The 25,324-nt window shown below is 44.1% G+C and overlaps 1 protein-coding gene and 1 long non-coding RNA gene across 2 annotated transcripts in view; one reads left to right on the top strand and one right to left on the bottom strand.

Annotated features, from left to right (window-relative positions):
- Positions 1–23,605, top strand: LOC142108612 (uncharacterized). Its single transcript, XR_012680185.1, has 3 exons — positions 1–399; positions 5,192–5,307; positions 23,512–23,605. It is a non-coding gene; the product is annotated as an uncharacterized LOC142108612 (long non-coding RNA).
- Positions 16,254–25,324, bottom strand: part of NPR1 (natriuretic peptide receptor 1) — a 34,458-nt gene continuing 25,387 nt past the window's right edge. The window contains exons 9-22 of the mRNA XM_075192311.1: positions 24,529–24,603; positions 24,217–24,294; positions 22,357–22,461; positions 21,787–21,858; positions 20,544–20,703; positions 19,808–19,963; positions 19,551–19,719; positions 18,636–18,782; positions 18,367–18,490; positions 17,897–17,965; positions 17,626–17,800; positions 17,403–17,501; positions 17,157–17,248; positions 16,254–17,061 (exon numbers count right to left, since the gene is read on the bottom strand). Of these exons, the coding sequence (XP_075048412.1) occupies positions 16,999–17,061; positions 17,157–17,248; positions 17,403–17,501; positions 17,626–17,800; positions 17,897–17,965; positions 18,367–18,490; positions 18,636–18,782; positions 19,551–19,719; positions 19,808–19,963; positions 20,544–20,703; positions 21,787–21,858; positions 22,357–22,461; positions 24,217–24,294; positions 24,529–24,603 (1,584 nt within the window). The 3' untranslated portion in view covers positions 16,254–16,998. The remainder of the gene's footprint in view (positions 17,062–17,156; positions 17,249–17,402; positions 17,502–17,625; positions 17,801–17,896; positions 17,966–18,366; positions 18,491–18,635; positions 18,783–19,550; positions 19,720–19,807; positions 19,964–20,543; positions 20,704–21,786; positions 21,859–22,356; positions 22,462–24,216; positions 24,295–24,528; positions 24,604–25,324) is intronic.

The raw sequence follows: 25,324 nt of genomic DNA, 5'->3' as shown, positions 1-25,324 counted from the left end.
TGGCGGTGACGTCACGGACACTTCTGGGTCTGCGCCAATGGCAGCGCGGGTCTGTCGGCGTGCGCAGGAAGCGTGAGCCCCGCACACGTGATCAGGGTGGAGAGGACATCCTGGGCCGCCATGTTTAGTGAGGGAAAGTGCCCATTTAGTCCTGTGGCAGGTGAGGTGGCATATGGGGGAATGAACATGGTGAGGGGCAGGGAACATGTGTCCTGTAACATGTATGTCCCCCACTGATCCCTCTGTAGTCCTCACACAGGCCTAACACCAGGACAACTGGTGGAGGGAAAAGTTACTGTTACCCATAGCAACCAGTCACATGACAGTGCAGCTTAGAGAATACCACCTCTGTCCCCCCAGCACCAGGTTATAGGAATGTTCTACATGGTGTTGTAAGAGGTAACCTGTCACATTGTTTATTATCCCCTGCAAGTGTCTCATTAATGTCCCCTGTGTGTCACGGTCATTACTGTCCCCTCAGTACCCCGTGTGTGTCACAGTCCTTATTGTCCCCTCAGCTCCCTGTGTGTCACAGTCATTACTGTCCCCTCACCACCCTGTGTGTCACAGTCATTATTGTCCCCTCACGACCCTGTGTGTCACATTCATTATTGTCCCCTCACGACCCTGTGTGTCGGTCATTATTGTCCCCTCAGTACCCCGTGTGTCAGTCATTATTGTCCCCTCACCACCCTGTGTGTCACAGTCATTATTGTCCCCTCACCACCCTGTGTGTCACAGTCATTATTGTCCCCTCAGTACCCTGTGTGTCACAGTCATTATTGTCCCCTCACCACCCTGTGTGTCAGTCATTATTGTCCCCTCACCACCCTGTGTGTCACAGTCATTATTGTCCCCTCACCACCCTGTGTGTCACAGTCATTATTGTCCCCTCACCACCCTGTGTGTCACAGTCATTATTGTCCCCTCACCACCCTGTGTGTCACATTCATTATTGTCCCCTCACGACCCTGTGTGTCACAGTCATTACTGTCCCCTTTGCTGCCTGTGTGTCACAGTCATTATTGTCCCCTCACGACCCTGTGTGTCACATTCATTATTGTCCCCTCAGTACCCTGTGTGTCAGTCATTATTGTCCCCTCACCACCATGTGTGTCACAGTCATTATTGTCCCCTCACCACCCTGTGTGTCACAGTCATTACTGTCCCCTCAGCTCCCTGTGTGTCACAGTCATCATTGTCCCCTCTATCACAGTCATTACTGTCCCCTTTGCTGCCTGTGTGTCATATTATTGTCCCCTCACCACCCTGTGTGTCACAGTCATTACTGTCCCCTCAGCTCCCTGTGTGTCACAGTCATCATTGTCCCCTCTGTCACAGTCATTACTGTCCCCTTTGCTGCCTGTGTGTCATATTCATTATTGTCCCCTCAGCTCCCGTGTGTCACAGTCATTATTGTCCCCTCAGCATCCCGTGTGTCACAGTCATTATTGTCCCCTCAGCTCCCGTGTGTCACAGTCATTATTGTCCCCTCAGCTTCCGTGTGTCACAGTCATTATTGTCCCCTCAGCTTCCGTGTGTCACAGTCATTATTGTCCCCTCAGCATCCCGTGTGTCACAGTCATTATTGTCCCCTCACGACCCTGTGTGTCACAGTCATTATTGTCCCCTCACGACCCTGTGTGTCACAGTCATTATTGTCCCCTCACGACCCTGTGTGTCACAGTCATTACTGTCCCCTTTGCTGCCTGTGTGTCATATTCATTATTGTCCCCTCACCACCCTGTGTGTCACAGTCATTATTGTCCCCTCACGACCCTGTGTGTCACAGTCAATATTGTCCCCTCACGACCCTGTGTGTCAGTCATTATTGTCCCCTCACGACCCTGTGTGTCACATTCATTATTGTCCCCTCACGACCCTGTGTGTCAGTCATTATTGTCCCCTCACCACCCTGTGTGTCACAGTCATTATTGTCCCCTCACCACCCTGTGTGTCACAGTCATTATTGTCCCCTCACCACCCTGTGTGTCACAGTCATTATTGTCCCCTCACGACCCTGTGTGTCACATTCATTATTGTCCCCTCACGACCCTGTGTGTCGGTCATTATTGTCCCCTCAGTACCCCGTGTGTCAGTCATTATTGTCCCCTCACCACCCTGTGTGTCACAGTCATTATTGTCCCCTCACCACCCTGTGTGTCACAGTCATTATTGTCCCCTCACCACCCTGTGTGTCACAGTCATTATTGTCCCCTCAGTACCCTGTGTGTCACAGTCATTATTGTCCCCTCAGCTCCCGTGTGTCACAGTCATTATTGTCCCCTCACCACCCTGTGTGTCAGTCATTATTGTCCCCTCACCACCCTGTGTGTCACAGTCATTATTGTCCCCTCACCACCCTGTGTGTCACAGTCATTATTGTCCCCTCACCACCCTGTGTGTCACAGTCATTATTGTCCCCTCACCACCCTGTGTGTCACATTCATTATTGTCCCCTCACGACCCTGTGTGTCACAGTCATTACTGTCCCCTTTGCTGCCTGTGTGTCACAGTCATTATTGTCCCCTCACGACCCTGTGTGTCACATTCATTATTGTCCCCTCAGTACCCTGTGTGTCAGTCATTATTGTCCCCTCACCACCATGTGTGTCACAGTCATTATTGTCCCCTCACCACCCTGTGTGTCACAGTCATTACTGTCCCCTCAGCTCCCTGTGTGTCACAGTCATCATTGTCCCCTCTGTCACAGTCATTACTGTCCCCTTTGCTGCCTGTGTGTCATATTATTGTCCCCTCACCACCCTGTGTGTCATATTCATTATTGTCCCCTCAGCTCCCGTGTGTCACAGTCATTATTGTCCCCTCAGCATCCCGTGTGTCACAGTCATTATTGTCCCCTCAGCTCCCGTGTGTCACAGTCATTATTGTCCCCTCAGCTTCCGTGTGTCACAGTCATTATTGTCCCCTCAGCTTCCGTGTGTCACAGTCATTATTGTCCCCTCAGCATCCCGTGTGTCACAGTCATTTTTGTCCCCTCAGCTCCCGTGTGTCACAGTCATTATTGTCCCCTCAGCTCCCGTGTGTCACAGTCATTATTGTCCCCTCAGCATCCCGTGTGTCACAGTCATTATTGTCCCCTCACGACCCTGTGTGTCACAGTCATTATTGTCCCCTCACGACCCTGTGTGTCACAGTCATTATTGTCCCCTCACGACCCTGTGTGTCACAGTCATTACTGTCCCCTTTGCTGCCTGTGTGTCATATTCATTATTGTCCCCTCACCACCCTGTGTGTCACAGTCATTATTGTCCCCTCACGACCCTGTGTGTCACAGTCATTATTGTCCCCTCACGACCCTGTGTGTCAGTCATTATTGTCCCCTCACGACCCTGTGTGTCACATTCATTATTGTCCACTCACGACCCTGTGTGTCAGTCATTATTGTCCCCTCACCACCCTGTGTGTCACAGTCATTATTGTCCCCTCACCACCCTGTGTGTCACAGTCATTATTGTCCCCTCACCACCCTGTGTGTCACAGTCATTATTGTCCCCTCACCACCCTGTGTGTCACAGTCATTATTGTCCCCTCACGACCCTGTGTGTCACATTCATTATTGTCCCCTCACGACCCTGTGTGTCACATTCATTATTGTCCCCTCAGTACCCTGTGTGTCACAGTCATTACTGTCCCCTTTGCTGCCTGTGTGTCACAGTCATTATTGTCCCCTCACGACCCTGTGTGTCACATTCATTATTGTCCCCTCAGTACCCTGTGTGTCAGTCATTATTGTCCCCTCACCACCATGTGTGTCACAGTCATTATTGTCCCCTCACCACCCTGTGTGTCACAGTCATTACTGTCCCCTCAGCTCCCTGTGTGTCACAGTCATCATTGTCCCCTCTGTCACAGTCATTACTGTCCCCTTTGTTGCCTGTGTGTCATATTCATTATTGTCCCCTCAGCTCCCGTGTGTCACAGTCATTATTGTCCTCTCAGCATCCCGTGTGTCACAGTCATTATTGTCCCCTCAGCTCCCGTGTGTCACAGTCATTATTGTCCCCTCAGCTCCCGTGTGTCACAGTCATTATTGTCCCCTCAGCTCCCGTGTGTCACAGTCATTATTGTCCCCTCAGCATCCCGTGTGTCACAGTCATTATTGTCCCCTCAGCTCCCGTGTGTCACAGTCATTATTGTCCCCTCAGCATCCCGTGTGTCACAGTCATTATTGTCCCCTCACGACCCTTTGTGTCACAGTCATTATTGTCCCCTCACGACCCTGTGTGTCACAGTCATTATTGTCCCCTCACGACCCTGTGTGTCACAGTCATTACTGTCCCCTTTGCTGCCTGTGTGTCATATTCATTATTGTCCCCTCACCACCCTGTGTGTCACAGTCATTATTGTCCCCTCACGACCCTGTGTGTCACAGTCATTATTGTCCCCTCACGACCCTGTGTGTCAGAGTCATTATTGTCCCCTCACGACCCTGTGTGTCACAGTCATTACTGTCCCCTTTGCTGCCTGTGTGTCACAGTCATTATTGTCCCCTCACCACCCTGTGTGTCACAGTTGTTATTATTGTCCCCTGTGTGTCACAGTCATTACTGTCCCCTCATACCCCGTGTGTCAGTCATTACTGTCCCCTCATACCCCGTGTGTCAGTCATTATTGTCCCCTCACCACCCTGTGTGTCACAGTCATTACTGTCCCCTCACCAGGTGTCTTATGGGGTGAATCCAGTGCTGTTCTTACAGAACCTCCACAGGGACTGACAGCCGGGCAGACTTGCTTTGCAGAATGTGTGGATGCAGTGATTCATACACAGGGCCTTATTGTCACAGTCACTGAATTAACTACAGACTCAGCATTTCTATCGACGTGAGACAAATGGTTTAAGGCAAATATGAAGGGATTGAGCACTTCTGCACTATCCTCCATATTTGTGCAGCAGTTTGAGGCAGCCCCGGAGGAGCGTTGGGTTGTAGCGAGAGGGTGCTCCCTTCTGTCCTCTGTGTGCAGGATCCCTCTCCTCCGAGGGGGACGTTCCACTCCAGTTTTCAGCAAGCTCTGTTATACGTAATATTACATATGGTGCAGCTCTGCTCCAAAAACAGGATCCTGTAACACAAATGTCTTGAATTCTCCCTAAATATTTGCTGTCATCGGCTTCTCATTCTCTGGTGCTTCAGTAAATAAGTGATTCTATGTTGTGGTCTGTTTGTAGGTCTTCAGGGACCATAGTGAGTGAAGCAGACCCTGCTGAAGTTACCACCCGTTGTGTTGATTGTTGGAGAATATAGAACATACAGTTACTCACTCTGAAGTCACTTTAGCAGCAAGGTAAGATGATCCCTACCCTTTATTTATTCTACAATGTGCAGCATATGACAATCTGGGGACCGTAAAGAAGAGTTTCTAGACTCTACTTGACTTCTGCTTTAGATAACACCAATAAAGGTTCCCTACTTCCCTCTGTGAGATTTTAACCATAGTAATAAGCTAAACAATTCTTGTCATTTGCAGCTATCCTCTTGCCAAGTTAAACTTATATTGCTCTGTTATGTATGTTGTTGTTCGTATCTTCTAAGTTGGACAGTGAGACTCATGTTTGATGAAAGCTGGTTTTGTTGACCTGTTCTGGAGAACCCAGAAAGTTTTCGTGTTCTTCCCTTATGCATGTTAGAAGAGCTGACATATACTGCCTCGGGGATTGGGAAGATGGAAGCGCCTGAAAAGAATACCCTTAATACGGACAATTCTTAGCCCATAGAATATCGGGGTCACTTCCACAGAGTACTAAAGAACTCTGTAGACTCTCATCAATTGTTTCATCACCTTTGTAAATCAAGTCTGTGGTAGATCCGTATAATATAAGTCGTCATAGATTCTTTTGCAATCTCCAACATTCTCATGATAATAGAGAGTTCTATAGTGGTGGTCTCTATGTGTAGAGGTTAGGAAAGAGGTATCTGTTTGCTTGTATTATAATTGATGGTATGACATCTGGAACTTCCTCATTTCAGAGGTACCAGGTAGGTCTGACCTCTCCATCTAACCTTACTCACTCTGGCTATGAAACCGCTGGTACTGGCCACTCCTTCAGATCATCTCATAAGTTTAAAAAAATAAAGAAAGCTAATCATTAGCATATATTCTCATGTGTAACTAGGCGATTAGTTCACAGACAGATATTTTCAAAGAAAGACTTATTTAGTACAAAAAAAATGTTAATTTATTATTGTATATTCATTGGAGGGCTGACTCTTTGACAGACAGTCTAACTTTGTTGAAGTCAGTCTCACTCTTTGAAAGTTAGTCTTTAGAAGATGGTCCTACTCTTTAGAAGATGCTGTAACTCTTCAGAAGACAGTTCTACACTTTGGAAGATGGTCTAACTCTTCAGAAGATAGTTCTACACTTTGGAAGATGTTGTAACTCTTCAGAAGATAGTTATACACTTTGGAAGATGGTGTAACTCTTCAGAAGACAGTTATACACTTTGGAAGATGTTGTAACTCTTCAGAAGATAGTTATACACTTTGGAAGATGGTGTAACTCTTCAGAAGACAGTTATACACTTTGGAAGATGGTGTAACTCTTCAGAAGATAGTTCTACACTTTGGAAGATGGTGTAACTCTTCAGAAGATAGTTATACACTTTGGAAGATGGTGTAACTCTTCAGAAGATAGTTCTACACTTTGGAAGATGGTGTAACTCTTCAGAAGATAGTTATACACTTTGGAAGATGGTGTAACTCTTCAGAAGATAGTTATACACTTTGGAAGATGGTGTAACTCTTCAGAAGATAGTTAAACACTTTGGAAGATGGTGTAACTCTTCAGAAGACAGTTCTATACTTTAGAAGATGGTGTAACTCTTCAGAAGATAGTTCCACAATTTGGAAGATAGTGTAACTCTTCAGAAGATAGTTATACACTTTGGAAGATTGTGTAACTCTTCAGAAGACAGTTCTACACTTTGGAAGATGGTCTAACTCTTCAGAAGACAGTTCTTCACTTTGGAAGATTGTGTAACGCTTTGGAAGACAGTTCTACACTTTGGAAGATGTTGTAACTCTTCAGAAGACAGTTCTACACTTTGGAAGATGGTCTAACTCTTCAGAAGATAGTTATACACTTTGGAAGATGGTGTAACTCTTCAGAAGACAGTTATACACTTTGGAAGATGGTGTAACTCTTCAGAAGATAGTTCTACACTTTGGAAGATGGTGTAACTCTTCAGAAGATAGTTATACACTTTGGAAGATGGTGCAACTCTTCAGAAGACAGTTGTACACTTTAGGAGATGGTGCAGCTCTTCAGAAGACAGTTCTACACTTTGGAAGATGGTGTAACTCTTGAGAAGATAGTTTTACACTTTGGAAGATGATGTAACTCTTTGGAAGACAGTTCTACATTTTGGAAGACTATGTAACTATTTGGAAGATAGTTCTACACTTTGGAAGACAGTTATACACTTTGGAAGATTGTGTAAATCTTTGGAAGATAGTTCTACACTTTGGAAGATTGTGTAAATCTTTGGAAGATAGTTCTACACTTTTGAAGATGGTCTCATTCTTTGGAAGACAGTTATACACTTTGGAAGATTGTGTAAATCTTTGGAAGATAGTTCTACACTCTGGAAGATAGTCTCACTCTTTGGAAGGCAGTTCTACACTTTGGAAGATGGTCTCATTCTTTGTAAGACAGTTATACACTTTGGAAGATTGTGTAAATCTTTGTAAGACGATTCTACACTATGGTATATGGTCTGACCCTTCAGAAGACAGTTCTACACTTTGGAAGATGGTGTAACTCTTTGGAAGACAGTTCTACACTTTGGAAGATGGTGCAACTCTTCAGAAGACAGTTGTACACTTTAGAAGATGGTGCAGCTCTTCAGAAGACAGTTCTACACTTTGGAAGATGGTGTAACTCTTCAGAAGATAGTTTTACACTTTGGAAGATGATGTAACTCTTTGGAAGACAGTTCTACATTTTGGAAGACTATGTAACTATTTGGAAGATAGTTCTACACTTTGGAAGACAGTTATACACTTTGGAAGATTGTGTAAATCTTTGGAAGATAGTTCTACACTTTGGAAGATTGTGTAAATCTTTGGAAGATAGTTCTACACTTTTGAAGATGGTCTCATTCTTTGGAAGACAGTTATACACTTTGGAAGATTGTGTAAATCTTTGGAAGATAGTTCTACACTCTGGAAGATAGTCTCACTCTTTGGAAGGCAGTTCTACACTTTGGAAGATGGTCTCATTCTTTGTAAGACAGTTATACACTTTGGAAGATTGTGTAAATCTTTGTTAGACGATTCTACACTATGGTATATGGTCTGACCCTTCAGAAGACAGTTCTACACTTTGGAAGATGGTGTAACTTTTTGGAAGACAGTTCTACATTTCGGAGGACGGTCTAACACTTTGTAAGACAGTTATACTCTTTGGATGATCATTTCACTCTTTGGAACATTGTCTCACTAAAGGAACATGGTTTCACTCATGTAAGGTAGTCTCACTCTTCAGAATATGGCATCACTCTGTGGAAGACTGTCTCGTTCTTTGGAATCTCACTCACTCTTTGTAAGTAGTTCACTCTTTGTGTTTCATTCTATGTAAGACAGTCTCAGTATATCTTTTACTCTTGAAACTTTGGAAGATGGTTCACTCCTTGAAAGACATTCTCACTTTTTGAAAGGCAGTCTCAGTATTTGGAAAATTATTGTACTCTTTGGAAGATAATCTTATTCTTTGGAAGATATCATCACTTTGTCGTAGAGTGTCTCTTTTAAAGTTGGTCTCTTTGAAGGATAATTCTCACTCTGTTAGAAGATGGTCTCACTCTTTGAAAGTTGGTGTCTTTGAAAGACATTCTCATACATTGAATGGTGGTCTCACTTTTTGGAAGACGGTCTATGAGAGAAAGTCATGCTCTGTGAAAAGATTGTAAGCTCATTTGGACAGGGCCATCGTTTACCTACTATTTCATGTTATTTATTTGTATAATGATCCCCCTAATGTACAGTTCTATGTAATAAGTTGTCGCTTTATAAATTTAATAAAAATAATAAAATGAAAGATGGTCTCACCCTTTTGAACACCAACTCAATCATTGGAAATTAGTCTGATTGCCATTGTGACCATCATCATATTACTTTATATAAATATCAACAGTCCTAGTAGGTTTCCGCAATTGCTATGGAATTGAGATCTACCAATTCTGTAGAATTGGAGAGTGCCCCGGAGTCACCTGTCTCTTCATCAAACTACACTTCTGGGAGAGAGAAAGAAGCTGCTTGCTGAGTTATGTTCTCCTCTCCATGTTCCTGATGAGCATCCCAGTACTCAGTACATCTGGCCAATCCTAGCGTGTGTCCTTGTATACCTATTTGTACTCAGATTGGCAACTCAGGTATTAGTGCACAACATCTAAGAATTTCAGATCCAACATCGTCTGTAGGTCATTACCAGACATCCCCTCTAGAATCCTTGGGATTGTTTTTACTGCAGAAGATGGAAAACATCTCAGGCACGTTTGGTGTCTCTGATTCTTCCTCGCCCCCCCCTGAATAATTCTATACGTTCTATCTTTTATAAACACTATTTCAGCTGGGATGGATTAGCAGGCTGTGAATTACTGGCCACCGGCTATTTAAAGCTTTATCAGTCAGCCGCACAGGGAGGTAGGGGACATACCCAAAGACACCATTCCTCTCAGTATTGTTTACAGCCTCCCAGGCAGCACCAAACAGCCTCTGCCTCCATTATCTTTAATTAAACTGCAGGAGAGAGACAGCTGCATGTAAGCTGGGTACAGAACGGAGAAACCAGCAGCGAGACGGAGAGTTTCTAATGGACGGGCAATAGCCAAGGAAGACAGGTGCCGTGCGAGGGAGGCGGACATGGAGGGGTTAATGTGAAAATCAAGGCTGCCGATTGGAGAAAGCACCGAAGAGGATTTCAAAGAGGAAAAAGCAAAGAGGTTATGTTGAAAAGAAGATCAGTTCATGGACTGTTTGATCAGAATAATCTTGAGAGCGTACATATGGGCTCGAGGTGCAATCACCTCCATTAATTATCCTTTTATATGAGTGGTGCCTCACTATCTATATCATTGTTTGCCTGCCCTTTGCTTGCATCTGCTTTCTTTATTGCCAGTGGCTTTATGTGTAAATGAGAGAAAGGAGACGGATCGAGCAGCATTCTAGTAGTGTAAAAAGAGAAAGAAATTTTTTTTTTTAATTTTTCTAGATGAATCCTTATTGAATGTTTAACGGAACACCTGTTTGGATGGACATAAGTCAGTACACTAATGAGAAGAGATGTGGCTGTTGTGACAAGATGGGGGTCCCCTTTTATTGGGAATAATGCTGGTGGTACTACCCCGCAGTTTCTTAAACATCGCCATGTGAAAATTATATATATTTCTTTTTGGAATAATGACAGTGCCCTTGTTTAAGTTCCTTATCTCCCAACTTTAGAGAGCCATCCACATCAAGGGGCTCAGGCAGACTTGGGGCCGTACCCAAACACTAGGCGATAAGGGCCACCAGTCCAAAAGTTCCAAAGTGTGGCTCCCCCTTACTTCCCGTCACCCACAGTATCAGGACCCGAGAAGCCTCAAAAGCCGATGTTGGAGAGCACATCAGGTGCTATTGAAACTCATCCTAGTTCTGTTGGTTCGGATCCCATGTGTGCCCATCAAAGGGAGGGTGAGATTGGAACCATCAGGATGGTGAGGAAGACCTGGAGGATGGAGCATTGACTCTCCAGGGCCATGGGTTAAATATCGGACATTATTATATGTGTTCCCTTGTTCTGTGCAGGAGATCCGATATCATGATAACTGCAGAAAATATGTCATTACAATTCCCATGTATATATGTCACATATATGTACAGATGCCTTGTCTGATTTATTTTCTTGCTTGCGTTACTCTATAAGCCTGGTGTCCTTAACCTCGAATGTTCAACAGTAGCCTTCTGATGTTTGTAAGTGTTTAAAGGGACACTGACCCAATTTTTTTTCAAGCCCTTAAAGTGGCAGTAGCATGTTCTTTAGTAAATGACCCACGGTGTCTCCCACAGAGATGCATACATGCAACGTTTTTCAGTTTGGGAATCGGGAACAGAGGCTGGAAGGAAAACTGTCATCAAGATAATTCATTTTTGTTATGGTGTGTAGAATATAGTTACAATTTGACATTTGTTTCGTTACAAAACGAGTTTTTATTTTTTGGTGTTATTATTAAATTTTAACCTGTAGGTGTCACTGTCCATGCTAGCCACAGAAATCTGTCCAAGGATAGGGGGGTCATACTTCATTTAGGGGGATGGAGAAGGTAACACCTAGGTGTAGTGAAGGGGGCGTGTCCTGTTCTGGCCAAAGGGCCTGTCTATGGCGTATCTAGCGCTGTATTCAGATAATATGTGTATACTAGGTCCAGCGCTTCTGCCAGCCCGTACTTGTGCACGTGCGCACATGGGAGGTACAGAGGAGACCCGGGAGGTTGACCTATCTTTACGGACGTTTCTCAACATTTCGGGAGTCTCGCAGACATTTCAGGAGAGTAGGAAACCAATTTTAAACCCTGTGTAAGGAGACTATAAGAAAATGGATGCCGCTGATGAGGACTGTGGCTAGTAATAGCAGAAGCGTGTTTGTGAATTTTTACTCTAGTGACTACATTGTTACCAGCCAGATGTAGGTTCTGCTACATTCTTTGTATATTTAAAATACTGTTGTTCTCCACCGTATGTACTACAAGAAAATGGCAGCCCGATCTCATAAATGTGGACAGGTGTTGCTGTACGTTATTTTTATTTTTTCCCTCTAAATAACGGACGTCTCCGATTGTCCTGGGTTTAGATTAGAGCAAATGAGATTCAGGGTCATATGTGCCAAGCAGGATAAAGAGCTACAGGAAAATGGCCGTGGCCCTCCCGCACTTGCAATTTTTCTCCCCAGCGTTTCCTCCGTGGTGGGGGGAGAGTCATGACGTGAATAGCAGTCTCAGAGTCTGGGAGATCACCCACTATTTTGTGAGTCTCCCGGACAAGTATGAGGACTTTCCTCAAATTAAAAGTAACCATGAAACATGTGTTTCTTAACGATGCACATTTGCAATGTTTAGCTACAGTTAATTGTACACTATGTTGTAAAACATTTTATTTTGACTGTTGTTTCCCTTTGGCACAGACGACTATCTCCAATGCTGGGCCTTGACCCAACATAATCCCCCCACCGCCCCTCCAGACCAGCACATAATCCCTGCCAAACCTCAGCCGGCGTTCCGTCAATTATAAACATGGACCCCGTACACATATGTGTCACATCAGACTGCGCTAGAATCTTAACCACTTTGAATTTAACCCTTAAACCATTTGGATGATTTCGATGGGAGTCTCAATGTAGACGACGGTTGTAGCCCGTCCTTTAGGCCACGCATCTCTTCAATGGCAGCTGCATTCAGTCTCTTTCCCTCTTTCCTCTCTGGGCATGCAACAGTCTTTGCATCTCCGGTGAACGCCTGTTATCAATCAGCAGGTCAGGGAGGCAATGTCCGTGGACCTCTGCCTGACAGATGAGAGGAGACAGCTTCTCCCGGCTGTTACACAACACACGGAGAAGGGGCGGAGGTCTCCCGTGCCAAAACTCATCCACTGGGACCACTGCAGCATCATGACGTTTTTACATGACACAGTACCGGGTCATATACAATCTGTATAGAGCACAGGTTTTTTGCTCTTAGTCGAGTGATCGGTAGGGAAGGAGCCAATTCTACACACATGGTCTAAGAACACTCCAGAGAATCCTGAGGCCCCTTTTTTCCAAGAAATAAAATATTTCTGTGAAGAGATTAGAAATTGCACAACACCAGTGCTCTCAAACAGCCCCCTAGACGATGATATCAGCTTCATGGCAAAATGCAAAACCTCACACTTTGAAATGAAACATTTAAAAGGCATACAGGAAGAGCTGGAAGTGCCCAATGACCCTTTTCTTTGCCCCACACCATGGACAGGAAGCTGCTACTTGCTCCTGCGGTTCCTCTCCCACCACCCCTTGAGAGTTGGAGGAGGAGCTGCAGGGAGTATGGGACAAACAAGTGCAGAAGCTCCTTCTACAGAGCTTATTGAAGATGAAGGCGGCTGCACAGACAGCAGGGTTAGTTATGGAAGCTTCAAGCTTGCTGCAGTGACTCTTAAGAGGTTTGCAAAATTGCAAAGTCTGTTCAAGGTGCAAACGCACATGTAACATCGGACTGTATCTAACTAACAAAGAAGTTATATGCAAATATTTCAATTGATTGGCTGAAAGTCAAGGTGCGCGTCTGCTCTCCACTCTCAGGAAACGCCTCTGCAAGGCAGAATGTCAAGGTCACATCATAGTGCAACCACCACCACTTTGCAGCCGTTCCTTTCATTAAATGGAACCGCGTTTGTGCTAAAATACTGCTCGGTTTTAGACTCACTTAGTGCTTAAGTTAATCATTAGAGTAAGGTGGCACTAGGGCGGCTTTTATTACATGTGGCAATATTGTGCGTTTAAAGATTGTTCTATATTGGGCAAAATACATCTACTTCTCTGAAGTCCGTTTGGATGGTGCGAAATGCATCTCAATAAAAGTGCAGACAAGACCCGATTTCCACCAGATCTGATGCGCTGCCCAAACCGCCATCTCACTCCTCAAATCCATGCTCCTTGACAGAAAGCTAGGAGCGCCCACGCACAACGTCGCCAGGTATGGTTTTATGTTGCGTCTCGGCCGTTTGGTGCTTTGTAAATGATCTATTGTACGTCGTAACTGTAGACGCTGGATCTCACTCCAGCTATGGAGGTAAGAGACGCAGTGTTCCTAATAAAATGTTCTCTCTTTTCCTGTCATACAGTAGTATTGGCGTAAGAGGAAGTGGAGACACACTAATGAAAGTAACACTGCTTAGAACAACAGACAGAGAAGCAAGAAGTGTTAGTAGTGTGAGTGGAGAGACAGAGGGTGAAGCAGAGAGAGTGTTAGTAGTGTGATTGGAGAGACAGAGGGTGAAGCAGAGACAGTGTTAGTAGTGTGATTGGAGAGACAGAGGGTGAAGCAGAGAGTGTGTTAGTAGTGTGATTGGAGAGACAGAGGGTGAAGCAGAGAGAGTGTTAGTAGTGTGAGTGGAGAGACAGAGGGTGAAGCAGAGAGAGTGTTAGTAGTGTGATTGGAGAGACAGAGGTGAAGCAGAGAGAGTGTTAGTAGTGTGAGTGGAGAGACGAAGGAGAAGTAGAGAGAGTGTTAGTAGTGTGAGTGGAGAGACAAAGGAGAAGCAGAGAGAGTGTTAGTAGTGTGAGTGGAGGGACAGAGGTGAAGCAGAGAGAGAGAGTTAGCAGTGTGAGTGGAGAGACAGCGGTGAAGCAGAGAGAGTGTTAGTAGTGTGAGTGGAGAGACGAAGGAGAAGTAGAGAGAGTGTTAGTAGTGTGAGTGGAGAGACAGCGGTGAAGCAGAGAGAGTGTTAGTAGTGTGAGTGGAGAGACAGCGGTGAAGCAGAGGGAGTGTTAGTAGTCTGATTGGAGAGACAAAGGAGAAGCAGAGAGAGTGTTAGTAGTGTGAGTGGAGAGACAAAGGAGAAGCAGAGAGAGTGTTAGTAGTGTGATTGGAGAGACAGAGGTGAAGCAGAGAGAGTGTTAGTAGTGTGATTGGAGAGACAGAGGTGAAGCAGAGACAGTGTTAGTAGTGTGAGTGGAGAGACAGCGATGAAGCAGAGAGAGTGTTAGTAGTGTGATTGGAGAGACAGAGGTGAAGCAGAGACAGTGTTAACAGTGTGAGTGGAGAGACAGAGGTGAAGCAGAGACAGTGTTAGTAGTGTGAGTGGAGAGAGAGCGGTGAAGCAGAGAGAGTGTTAGTAGTGTGATTGGAGAGACAGAGGTGAAGCAGAGACAGTGTTAGTAGTGTGAGTGGAGAGAGAGCGGTGAAGCAGAGAGAGTGTTAGTAGTGTGATTGGAGAGACAGAGGTGAAGCAGAGAGTGTGATTGGAGAGACAGAGGAGAAACAAAGTTAGTGTTAGTAGTGTGAGTGGAGAGACGGAGGAGATACAAACAAAGGAGATGCCACAATCTGTACAGCGGAGAGAGAATGAAAAGAGAGAATAAGAGCGTGAGATGTTTTCGGGAGAAGACAGAAGGGAGGTAGCTGTTTTTCTCTTTCACTCTTTATTTCCGCTGCAGAAAAACATCAGAACAAATTGTCCAATTTCTCCAGCTCTCGTTCACTTAATCACCCTTAACAGCCGACTAATAACAGAGAGCAACCTGCAGCCTTAAAGAGACAGAATTTGCTGAGGAGTGTTCAGGCTCCAATATGGGAGCGTCCACTGTATGCAATCTATGTGCATTGTTCCGGTTGTTTGCCTTGATGCCGGTGGTCATACAGTACCTGTATATGTATAGATAGATGTATATACCATGTATTCATGCGGATTGTATTTCCAAATAGGTGAATTGCTATTGCATCTAACTGGTGAAATAGATTGTCTCTCACCCTCGGACTGATATCACCTGGAGATCCTACTTATTACAGTATCGTTGTGTACAGACTTTCCTGCCAGTGTCGATCATTCCGTACTGATGTATTAGTGGGTAGTTTAGTACACAACATAATGCAGTATCATATATCATATACATACTAGAGAATACTGTAATTAATAAATGCAAAAGTCGCATTTACCATGTAAAATATAATTAAATACAGACACAGAAACAAAATAAAAGTACAAATTAAATTCATATTAAATACAAACATCTGTTGTTTTCCTCTTTGGGAATCTTCTTTCTAGCTGCAGCCCAAATAGAAATATCTACTAAGTAATGCGAATAGACTGCCGCAATTTCATACAATATAGCTGCCACTCTAATGAATAAAGTACTATCCGTGGGAGGAGTCAAGACACAATCAGCCAATCATTAGGGGCCTGCTGCTCGTCATCCTCATCAATGTGTGTTTCAGAAGAGATACGCCTCCTCCCCCCGTGTCGCCTCTCTAAGCGCAAGGAGTCGCAAGTGTAAGATGCGACCGACCCCCCCATACAGATGTACGCGTACGTGTCTTTGGTGCGCATGTGCAGTACGGTAATGCGAACTTTACGCAGCAAAACACGTACGATAACTCTACACGAGGTGCTTAATATTTATCTTCCCCACCCCAAGTGCAGACCATTAACCCTGTCCAGCCATTGGTCAGGCTGTAAAGCGTTTCTTTTAACCCAAGACACTAAAATGAAAATAAAACAGGATTAGAATTTCGAAATATTTATAGCAGTAAAATATAGATGTCCATTTCACATTTGTCGCCCATAGACGTAGAATCTTTTCTGGGCATCGGAGGCTGAAAGTCTCATGTTTATTGTGTCCTGAAGGGTATGGCTTGAGAAGCAACTCAGTCTATTGATTTCAGTCACTTGTACCCTCACAAAACTCTAGGTGAAAGGAAAATAAATACAAGAAAAGTCAAGGCTTAATTATCTCAAAGCCAATGGTTCTCATACAGTACTGCCACTCAATGGAAGTAAAAGCTGAAATTAACTTTGTCACTACATAAAAGGATCCGCACCTATTATTTACGTAATTAAGCCTTAATCTTATCATGTGGGAGAGGACTTCCTATACTAGTCTATAGACTGAAAGCACGTCTGCTCATTGAAGTTGGGAAGATGATAAACAAGTTGGATACCCTTCTCTACTGTCTATCTTCATAGTCCCACACTGTCCCGTGCTCTGTTCACATCCATGAAGGACTCGTAGTGACCACACTGTTGCATGTGCTGGCCAACGTTACTATAGTTGATGACTGAGTTGAGGAATGTCAAGGTTCTCCACTTTGGTCCACGTTGTGGAGGTTACTCCACCACCCTCTTTAATGTCATAGTCCGGGCACAGAGAGGTGGAGGCGTCCGCTAGTCACATCCCAGAGGTATAAACAGGTTTTGAGGATTAAGGGTTCCCCAAGTCACATATCCCCCTGTGAAGGTAACTGTGGTGTCACCCGTGGATGCTGTTGCTCCTTTCACCCAATAGCCAGTATGTCCGGACTTTCCCTTTACCCTAAAGGGAAATGAAGTATTAGGATATCAGGAGGATAAACAGGTTTATAATTCACATGCAATATGAGCAAGCATTACATCCAAAATGTTTGTTACCTTCATCTCTATGTCCCCTCGCAACTCCAGCTCAAAGCAAGTGAACTCCTCTAAGACATTCCGAGTGTCCGGGGAAACATGGATCCTTAGAGCTACAATAGAAACATCAAAAAGACTTTATCTGATATCCCTAGGACTGTGAGGGCGGCGTTATATGTTCCAAAGGTCCAGGACTGTGAAAACTGAAGATACATAGTCTGGGTACATCTGAGATGTGAGGATACTATAAAAGCTATATAATCTCACCTTCTCCATTAGATTCCATCCGTGATGCTGTGTTCACTGTGTCTCCAAATAGACAATATCGAGGCATCTTCAGGCCCACCACACCAGCACAGACAGGACCTAGGGGGACACAAGGTTCTAGCTTTAGTAGGAGGGACAAAATATGAGGTAGGAGGGACAACTCGGAGGTTGTGAGAACATAGACGGAGATTACTTAAATCTCAGAGCCTCTCCCTTATCTCACCAGTATGGATTCCAATCCGAAGCCGGAGTTGCTGATCAGGGCGATGGCGGATTTTAAAAGTCTTGACAGCATCCAACAGCGCAAGAGACATGCGTGCAATCTCCCGGGCGTGGAGCTTCCCGTTTCGAACCGGTAGGCCCGATACTACCATGTACGCATCACCTATCGTCTCCACCTGTGTGGATGCAGAAAGAAAGACGGACAGAAGGATAAGGAGTCATGTTAAAAGAATACTTATCATATAAAGACAATGTTTGTCTGGGTCTCCCACCTTGTACACATCAAAGTTGTCTATTATGGCATCAAAGCAGGTGTATAGATCGTTCAGCAAAGTGACCACCTGTAAGAGGAGATGACATTGTCACAAGGCCACCATAGGGGCCAGATGTGTAATGCAGTTTGTTGGTAGCAGTGGAAGATGGAGATGTTATGAAGAAGGTGGGGTTCAGAAAAAGACCAGAGGACAATTATCTGTGCATACAGCTAATGCGATTATGTGAATGTGTGTCCTAGGATTTCTAATCAGGGTGTAAGAGGTTTAGGTCTATATGGAGAATCGGCTGTGACCGGAAGCTCAAGATGGACAAGAGTCGTTGGCACTGGGGGAGGTGGTAGATTGGTATCAGTCAGGTGGTGTTAGTGGTGGTCTCTTTAAAAAGACCCAGCAGCAAAGAGGTATATAAAGCGATGTAGGAAATGTAAGATTTATTGATGATATCTTTTTTACGAACCATCAAGTACCTGCATCGGAGTGCTCTCTGCCGACAGAGCTGTGAACCCCACAATGTCACTGAAGTAGATGGTAACGCTATCAAAGGCTTCCGCTTGAACGGTTTCCCCCCTCTTCAGCTGCTCGGCGACGGAGCTGAAATCGGAGAGGGTCAATTGAAACGCTTTTTCGGACATTTCGACAGGAATATGACCACTCGGTGGTAAGAGTTCTGTTGTGATCGGTGGTTAAACAAAGTAGGAGAACATCACAGTTAGACAACCCATCTCCTCATACTCACTGAGGCAGGATTTGGTACAGGAGCGCTTCGGCTTTGCGTTTCTCTTCCAAGTAGGCCTGTGTCCTGTCTTCCACAAGCTCCTCGAGGTTATTGGCATATTGTTCCATGCGAGACAGCAGATTGTCGAGGATGTTAGAGCTCTTTTCCCTGTGAGGCACATACGAAACACACAATTTAGGATGCTGCCTATGTGTGGTGCAGGAGGTACAGTCATGTGGACAGTGGGAAAGGAGTCTGTATGTGTCTGAATAAGGGAAATAGATGAAAGAACGAAAGGAGTCTGCAATGTTCTTAGTGGAACAGAGCCCAACAAGCAAATTACCTGAAGAGGTTTTAGAAGTAGAGGAGAAAAGGGGAATTAGGTGATGTGACTCTAAGAGAATAGTATGGTCATAAGAAAACGGGCTATCATGTTCTCAGAGGTCTTAGAGAGAGGATCCAGGGTTCTGAGATAGAGGAAACAGGCTACCAAGGTCATGGAAAAGATTGATAGAGTCTTAGCAGGAGAGAAGGCTAGGGAGAGGGAAAGTATCTTATGTGGCTCTGAGAGAGAAGGTGGACTTGGGTTTTCTGAGACAGCTAAACAAGGTTTCAAGGATCTCTGAGGGTTTAAGAAAGTTAAAGAGGTTTAGGAGTTTTGGAGAGAGAAAGAACATGCAAAGATGGTGAAGATCTGAGAGGCTACAGAGAGTGAAAGATGATGAAAAGGAGAGGAGGTAGGAAAGGAAAGACAGGAGGGACGTTTCATAAGGTTAGGATTCAGTCGGAGAGAGAAGAGAGTATGCAAGAGTATGTGAATGGGAAAGTAGACTAATAGAGTGTTATATGTTGTTGTGGTCTTTATACAGGAGATTGCTTAGTCAGGCACAGAGTATAAATGAGGTGGGGAGCTATTTAGTCATTAAAGGGTATCACCTGTTGAATTTACGAAGCAGAACCTTAATCTGGTTGAAGTCTGGTCTATCCAGTGGGTCATCTGCCCAGCATCGCTGCATGAGGATGCCCAACTCCTGGATATGGCAGTAAAGGTTTGTGGAGGGTCGGAAATTTGGCTTCTCATGGCTCTTGACTCTCTCTATTATCTCTGGAGTGGAAGGAAGGAAATAATGAGCATATGGAGGACACATTGCAGGGTAAAACCTGGTAAGTCCTGAAGTCGGTGTCAGACCCACCTTTGGGGCTGTAGTCTGCACTGTCCATGTAGAACACCCCATTTCTCAGTGCGATCTCCTGCAATATGATGCCAAAGCTGTAGACATCTCCTTTCTGAGTACCCTGGGAATTAGGACATTCCATTCGGAGGAGCTCAGGTGAGGTCCATAGTTTCTCTATAGCACAAGGATATCAGTGATAAAAATCTGAGATATATTGACATATATACATTTAAGGAAGATCAACTGAAAAGTGATCAAAGAAAATCTCCTAGACCCTCTTTAATATAATATAATGACTCGTCCCCTTTCTACCCACTGCACACTAACCTCTACCTGTCCTCTTCACTGGACACTGATTAGTTCCTGTTCTTCTTACTGCATAAAGACTTTCCTCAGTCATCCTCAATGAAGGCTGACCGGTCCTTGTCAATCGCACTTGGTGGGTCATGGTAATATTTTGTTGACCATTTGGTTACTGCATACAGGATAATACTTTACTTACTGGTTGCTGACCAAACCCAAGCCATGCTGACCAATCTCTGCCTTCTTCAATGCATACTGACTACTCTGAAGATGACAGTAGTCAGAGCCACTCACTGTGCTATCTTCACCCAAATCGACCTCCTGCCTTCCTCATCGTATACTGGCTATATCTTTCTCTGCATCATCCTAATTTCACACCACCCTCCTCACTGTGGCCATTGATCTGCTCTATCACTTCAGTGAACCTGTTAGTCAGTTTCATTGCTCTTACTAGCAAAATAAGCGTGAGAATCCTCAGTGTCTACAGCGCTGCGGAAACTAGCCAGTCCATAATCCGTGATCTTCAGCACGAAGCGACTGTCCACCACGCAGTTTGATGACTTCAGGCTTCCATGGGACGCAATGACGCTGTTGTGTAGGAAGAGCATACCCTAAAGGAACAGAGATTGTGAGTTAAGTGTGGGTAGAGACGGGGCAATCGATGTAAGAAGCAGACGAGCAGCTGTAAGAGGTTTGAGAAAGAAGGAGAGAAAGTGGACAAACAACAGAACAATAGAAGAAAGGACAGTGAGTGTTGGAGAATAATGGAGACAGGACAAGTAGAGATGAAAAGAAATGACAGAAGGTAAGAAAAGAGGACAACAAACGGTGGAGAACGAAGTGGGAGAGTATGTTTAGATGGTAGAATAAACAGAAAGAGAATTCTAGAGGATTAAGTAGAGAGGTGAGACAGATGGAGGAAGGATAGAAATAGAGATGGTTGAGAGTTGAGAAGGACAGACAAACATTAGAGAAAGGAAGGGCAGCACATAATGGAAGATGAAGTTGAGCCAATGGTCCAAAGTCTAGGACAGACCTTAATGTACAGATAGATGATGAAGTATGAGATTGTGGAGAGACGAGGAGAACTACAAACAGATGGTGAAGAATTAAAGACAGACAGACTATAGCAGGATGCCACCATTTATTCGACTAGGTCTCAACCTTTCCCTCAGGCCAACTCCCCGAACATATCTTCTGGGTCTACTTCCAGACACATCAGTGGACTAATTCGTTAAACCATTTTGAAACATCCTCAAGTTAGTCCACAAGACACGGACTTGGCCCGAAGACGGGTTCCAAGTCAAGTCGTCTGTTGTCTACATCCCACAAATGGGCCTCCAGCCAGTACGATGCCAATCACCCTCCTCACGTCCATCTGTTTTAAACAGGAGCGATTCCGTGTAGGTCTGACCTTGGGGCCTCACACCGATATAAGGGGTAAGTATATATTTGTGAAATGGTTTGTTCCAGGGTTTCTACTTGGTCTAGCCTTGCAAGCATTTAGCAATTGCAATCTATTGATGCTGCCTGATGCTTCTTATATCTGAGTCTATGTGTAGCAATATACAAATAAACAGAGAAACAATGGGTCTTCTTTCCCTTATATTTAACGAACATTTATAAAAAGTATTAATTCCCGCTTTCATCTTCCTATGGAATATTTTTAAGCGAGACTCCCATCTCTTACTCACCTTTACAATGTCATTAATTAGTGAGTATCGGAACATCCAATCCAGGGTGATGCTTTCGTTTTCCAGAATGTCCTGGGTGGAGCAATAACAAACATATTTTATTTACCATTCAAGATGGTCGCCGCCAGGGTAGTCAGTTCTTTGCCTATATTATGTTCATATTCCCAGTATTCTGCCATAAATATCCAATAGAGGGATACAGGGAATGTAAGTGCAGGAATATTGCTGTGTAAACAAGTGACCACTCCGCCACTGAGTTCCCATCACAAATTAAATGCAGGAACAGAAACCCACAAGTCTGTAATATAATAATTAATATAATAATTAGTAAATCATCATTATAAAGATGAAAGGAGTTCTGTAAAAGAAGGGATATGTTTGGTTGTGTCTTTATAGGTTATCTCCCTGGTCTGACTTCATGTGTTTCTCTTCATTGGCTGTGTAGGTAGCACGCGTTTTGCTGAATGTTAATTGCTGATCATTCATCAATAAACGTTAGGGATACATGGCTTTGTGTGGTGTAACAGTATAGTGAGATCGTGGTCTGGGGTAAAAGGGTATGAAGCCCACCTGAAGGCTGCCTCTGGGACAGTACTCAGTCAGGATGCACATGTTGGGAGGTTCGATACAGGCCCCCACGAAACGCGTGAGGTGTTCATTCTGTACATCTCTCATCTGGAATACACACAGAGGGTAGGATGAGAAAACAGTTAGGTAGACCATTGGATAGTAGGTAGATGATACGGACAGAGAGGGATTCTGTAGCCAAAAGGAACATTTTCCATCCTTCCCCACCCATAACGGTCTTTTCTTTTTAATAACACTTATCTAATCAAGTCCATTGCTGATAATAAGATCTATAAAGCCTGTTACCACGCAGATCTCCTATACAGCAGTGTCCTATATTTCATACAACATTATACTGAAATATGCTGAAGTCCCATATTAATGGTATATATCACTTTTCTATAGCATGCAAGTGTTGCCTCTCCTACACAAATGGATGTTTTCCCCTGATGTCATCTGTCTTATCCGCTAATGCCAGGGAATCAAAGGTGGATACAGATCAGAGAGATGCATCAAATGTTGAGATGATTTCTGACTTAACCGTCCAGAGAGACAGTCGGGAGCTGCCCAGACTGAACATTGCAAATATTACGGAAATGTCAGCGCCGGCTTTGATTAATATTAGGGCAGAGAAAATAGAATTATCTGGAGTTTTCACGAAGCAGAGGGATCGAGTGAAGGACGCGGAATTCTATAGACAAGGGCAGACAGAAAATAAGGAGCGGCAGTGAGATGGATACACAACAATGGATAAGGGAGAGAGGAAGTGTAAACTGGGAAGAAAGGAGGGAGGACAAGTAACGTGTGGAGAAATGTTATTAATCCATCGATTATAAGATTCAGCACTACGGGTTAACAACATTGTTGAAAGCTCAGACTGCTGTCCTTTGACACAAACTTTACAAACGTCTCCTGAAGTCTCCAGCTCACAAGTAGATAGGATAGAATTTTGGGGGCTATATGCTTATTTTGTCATTAGAAGTCACCAGAAAACTACAAGTTATATCATTGTCAAAGAGAGGATATGAATTATAGCAGCGTGTACATATGACTTTTATTACTTTGTGATACGTTTGTCATGCTTGCTAATTGTTTCAGAATTATTACTTTATTTTAGTTATTTTTCTTTTTTATTTATATTTCTTCTACATTTCCTAGTTCCTGCCAGCGGTCAATGACAGGGAGGAGACGGATTCAGCTTTAGTCTCGTTCTGCGGATTCACATTAAAGTTCAATGATGCATTTTTGCTAGTAGGGGTTGTTTTATTATTATGTAAAAAAAAACCAATTATTAAAATGACCTGTCTTCAAGCAGGATGAGTAACCTGCTGGGATCATTGGTTCTTGTTTACAATTTCATTATGTTGCTTATTTGAAGAGGAGGATTAAAAGAAAATCAGCGACAGACACTCAAGAAGTAGGTTCGCCGGATAAGCATTTGATTTTCAACCCTCTCCAGACAAGAGCGATAATGTCACCACTCTAGAGTTTAACAAGGGACGAGCTCTCAGGATTAGGAGATAACAGTCCCTCTTCATTGTCGTTGGCATGCGACAGGGAAGCTGCGATCGAGCAAACGGGTTAAGTGGTGGAGAGCGGAGGAGTTCCGGCCAGCACACCCAATAAAAATGACAACAAACAGGCTGTTTTTGTTTAACAAGATCGTTTTCTGTAATGTCAGCAGCTTATCCTGGGTCTAGGAAGCCAAGGAAGTGTCGGGAGAGGAGATGACTCCCAGATGCCCGAGATAGGCTGAGAAGAACAACTGGACATTACTGTAGGGGGAACATCACTGGACATTACTGTGGGGGGAACATGTTTGGATGGTTCAGTGGTCACCTATTCCGCCCACAAATTGCTTACGTGTTTCAGCTCAAACAGGACTTTGCGAGTCAGTTCTATGCGTTTGCGATTTATGTACTTCACAGCGACCACGTTACCCTGCAAAAAAGAAAAAGAGATTAATCAAAAGCCAGATAAAAATCAGGAATGACCAAGTCAGGGAATAAAAGCTCGTTAAAGAGATAACACCGTTACGAATCGTTCTCAATAGTCCCACAGGGACATTAGAGACTGGAGAAAATATGTCCTAAGGGAGCGAGCTTAATTCGAGGTAACAGGTTAATCAGAAGACAAATTGAGCAATTATCGTCATTGGTGGAAGCATGGAATTACCTTGTAATACGCTGTCCTGGCATAGATCTGAAACTGGCCCTCGGTGGTGAGCAGGGAGCCGTAGTTGGAGCCCCTCTAGAGATAAAAGAACGATAATGATGAACATGTGAATATACAACATGTATGTTTTGCAGCGTGTTCAGGAACACATACGTAGAAAACATGCTGAGACGGGCATGTGTATTGGATAGTCGGAATAGTCACATTAAAATGGGATGATGAAGAGTTGATACTACGATGACGAGTAGATATATAGCGGGTGGACCTGGAGTTATGGGTAAGGTCAAATCATAAGTTATTTACAAAGAAACCATAGTTGAGATTGACCTTTGTGATGTCATTATACCTATATTCGTTCATCCGTGACATTCGGACGGACGTTGGTGGAATGGCTCAGTCTGTAAACATATGGCAGGAGTTACCCTGGGTTGGGATAAAGGCTTACAGAGTAGATTCTCCTTTTAACCATATTGTCCAGACTTTTGTGATATGGAAATGAGGATCAAGTGGACAGTAATACCTCAGTATTACGGGCATGATGACTTAATTGGGGTTGTTTGACCACATGAGTCCAGACATCGCTTAGAAATTATTGGGACACTTTCCGGTTAAGTCCTGATCTCTCATCTCAGGCCAGCTGCAAACATCTGGTAAATTTATCCACATTGTAGATAAAGGTCGCGGAGAAGTGGGAAAAGGGAATGAGCAATAACAAATATCCAGTAAAGAGGTGGAGATGTTGGGTTGATGAGGTTGGGAGGAGTAAAAGAATAGATGGAGAGAAAGTGCGATGAAG

This window comes from Mixophyes fleayi, chromosome 12 (assembly GCF_038048845.1).
Source record: "Mixophyes fleayi isolate aMixFle1 chromosome 12, aMixFle1.hap1, whole genome shotgun sequence".
Lineage (NCBI taxonomy): Eukaryota > Metazoa > Chordata > Amphibia > Anura > Limnodynastidae > Mixophyes > Mixophyes fleayi.
This window is presented reverse-complemented; position numbering and strand designations above follow the sequence as displayed.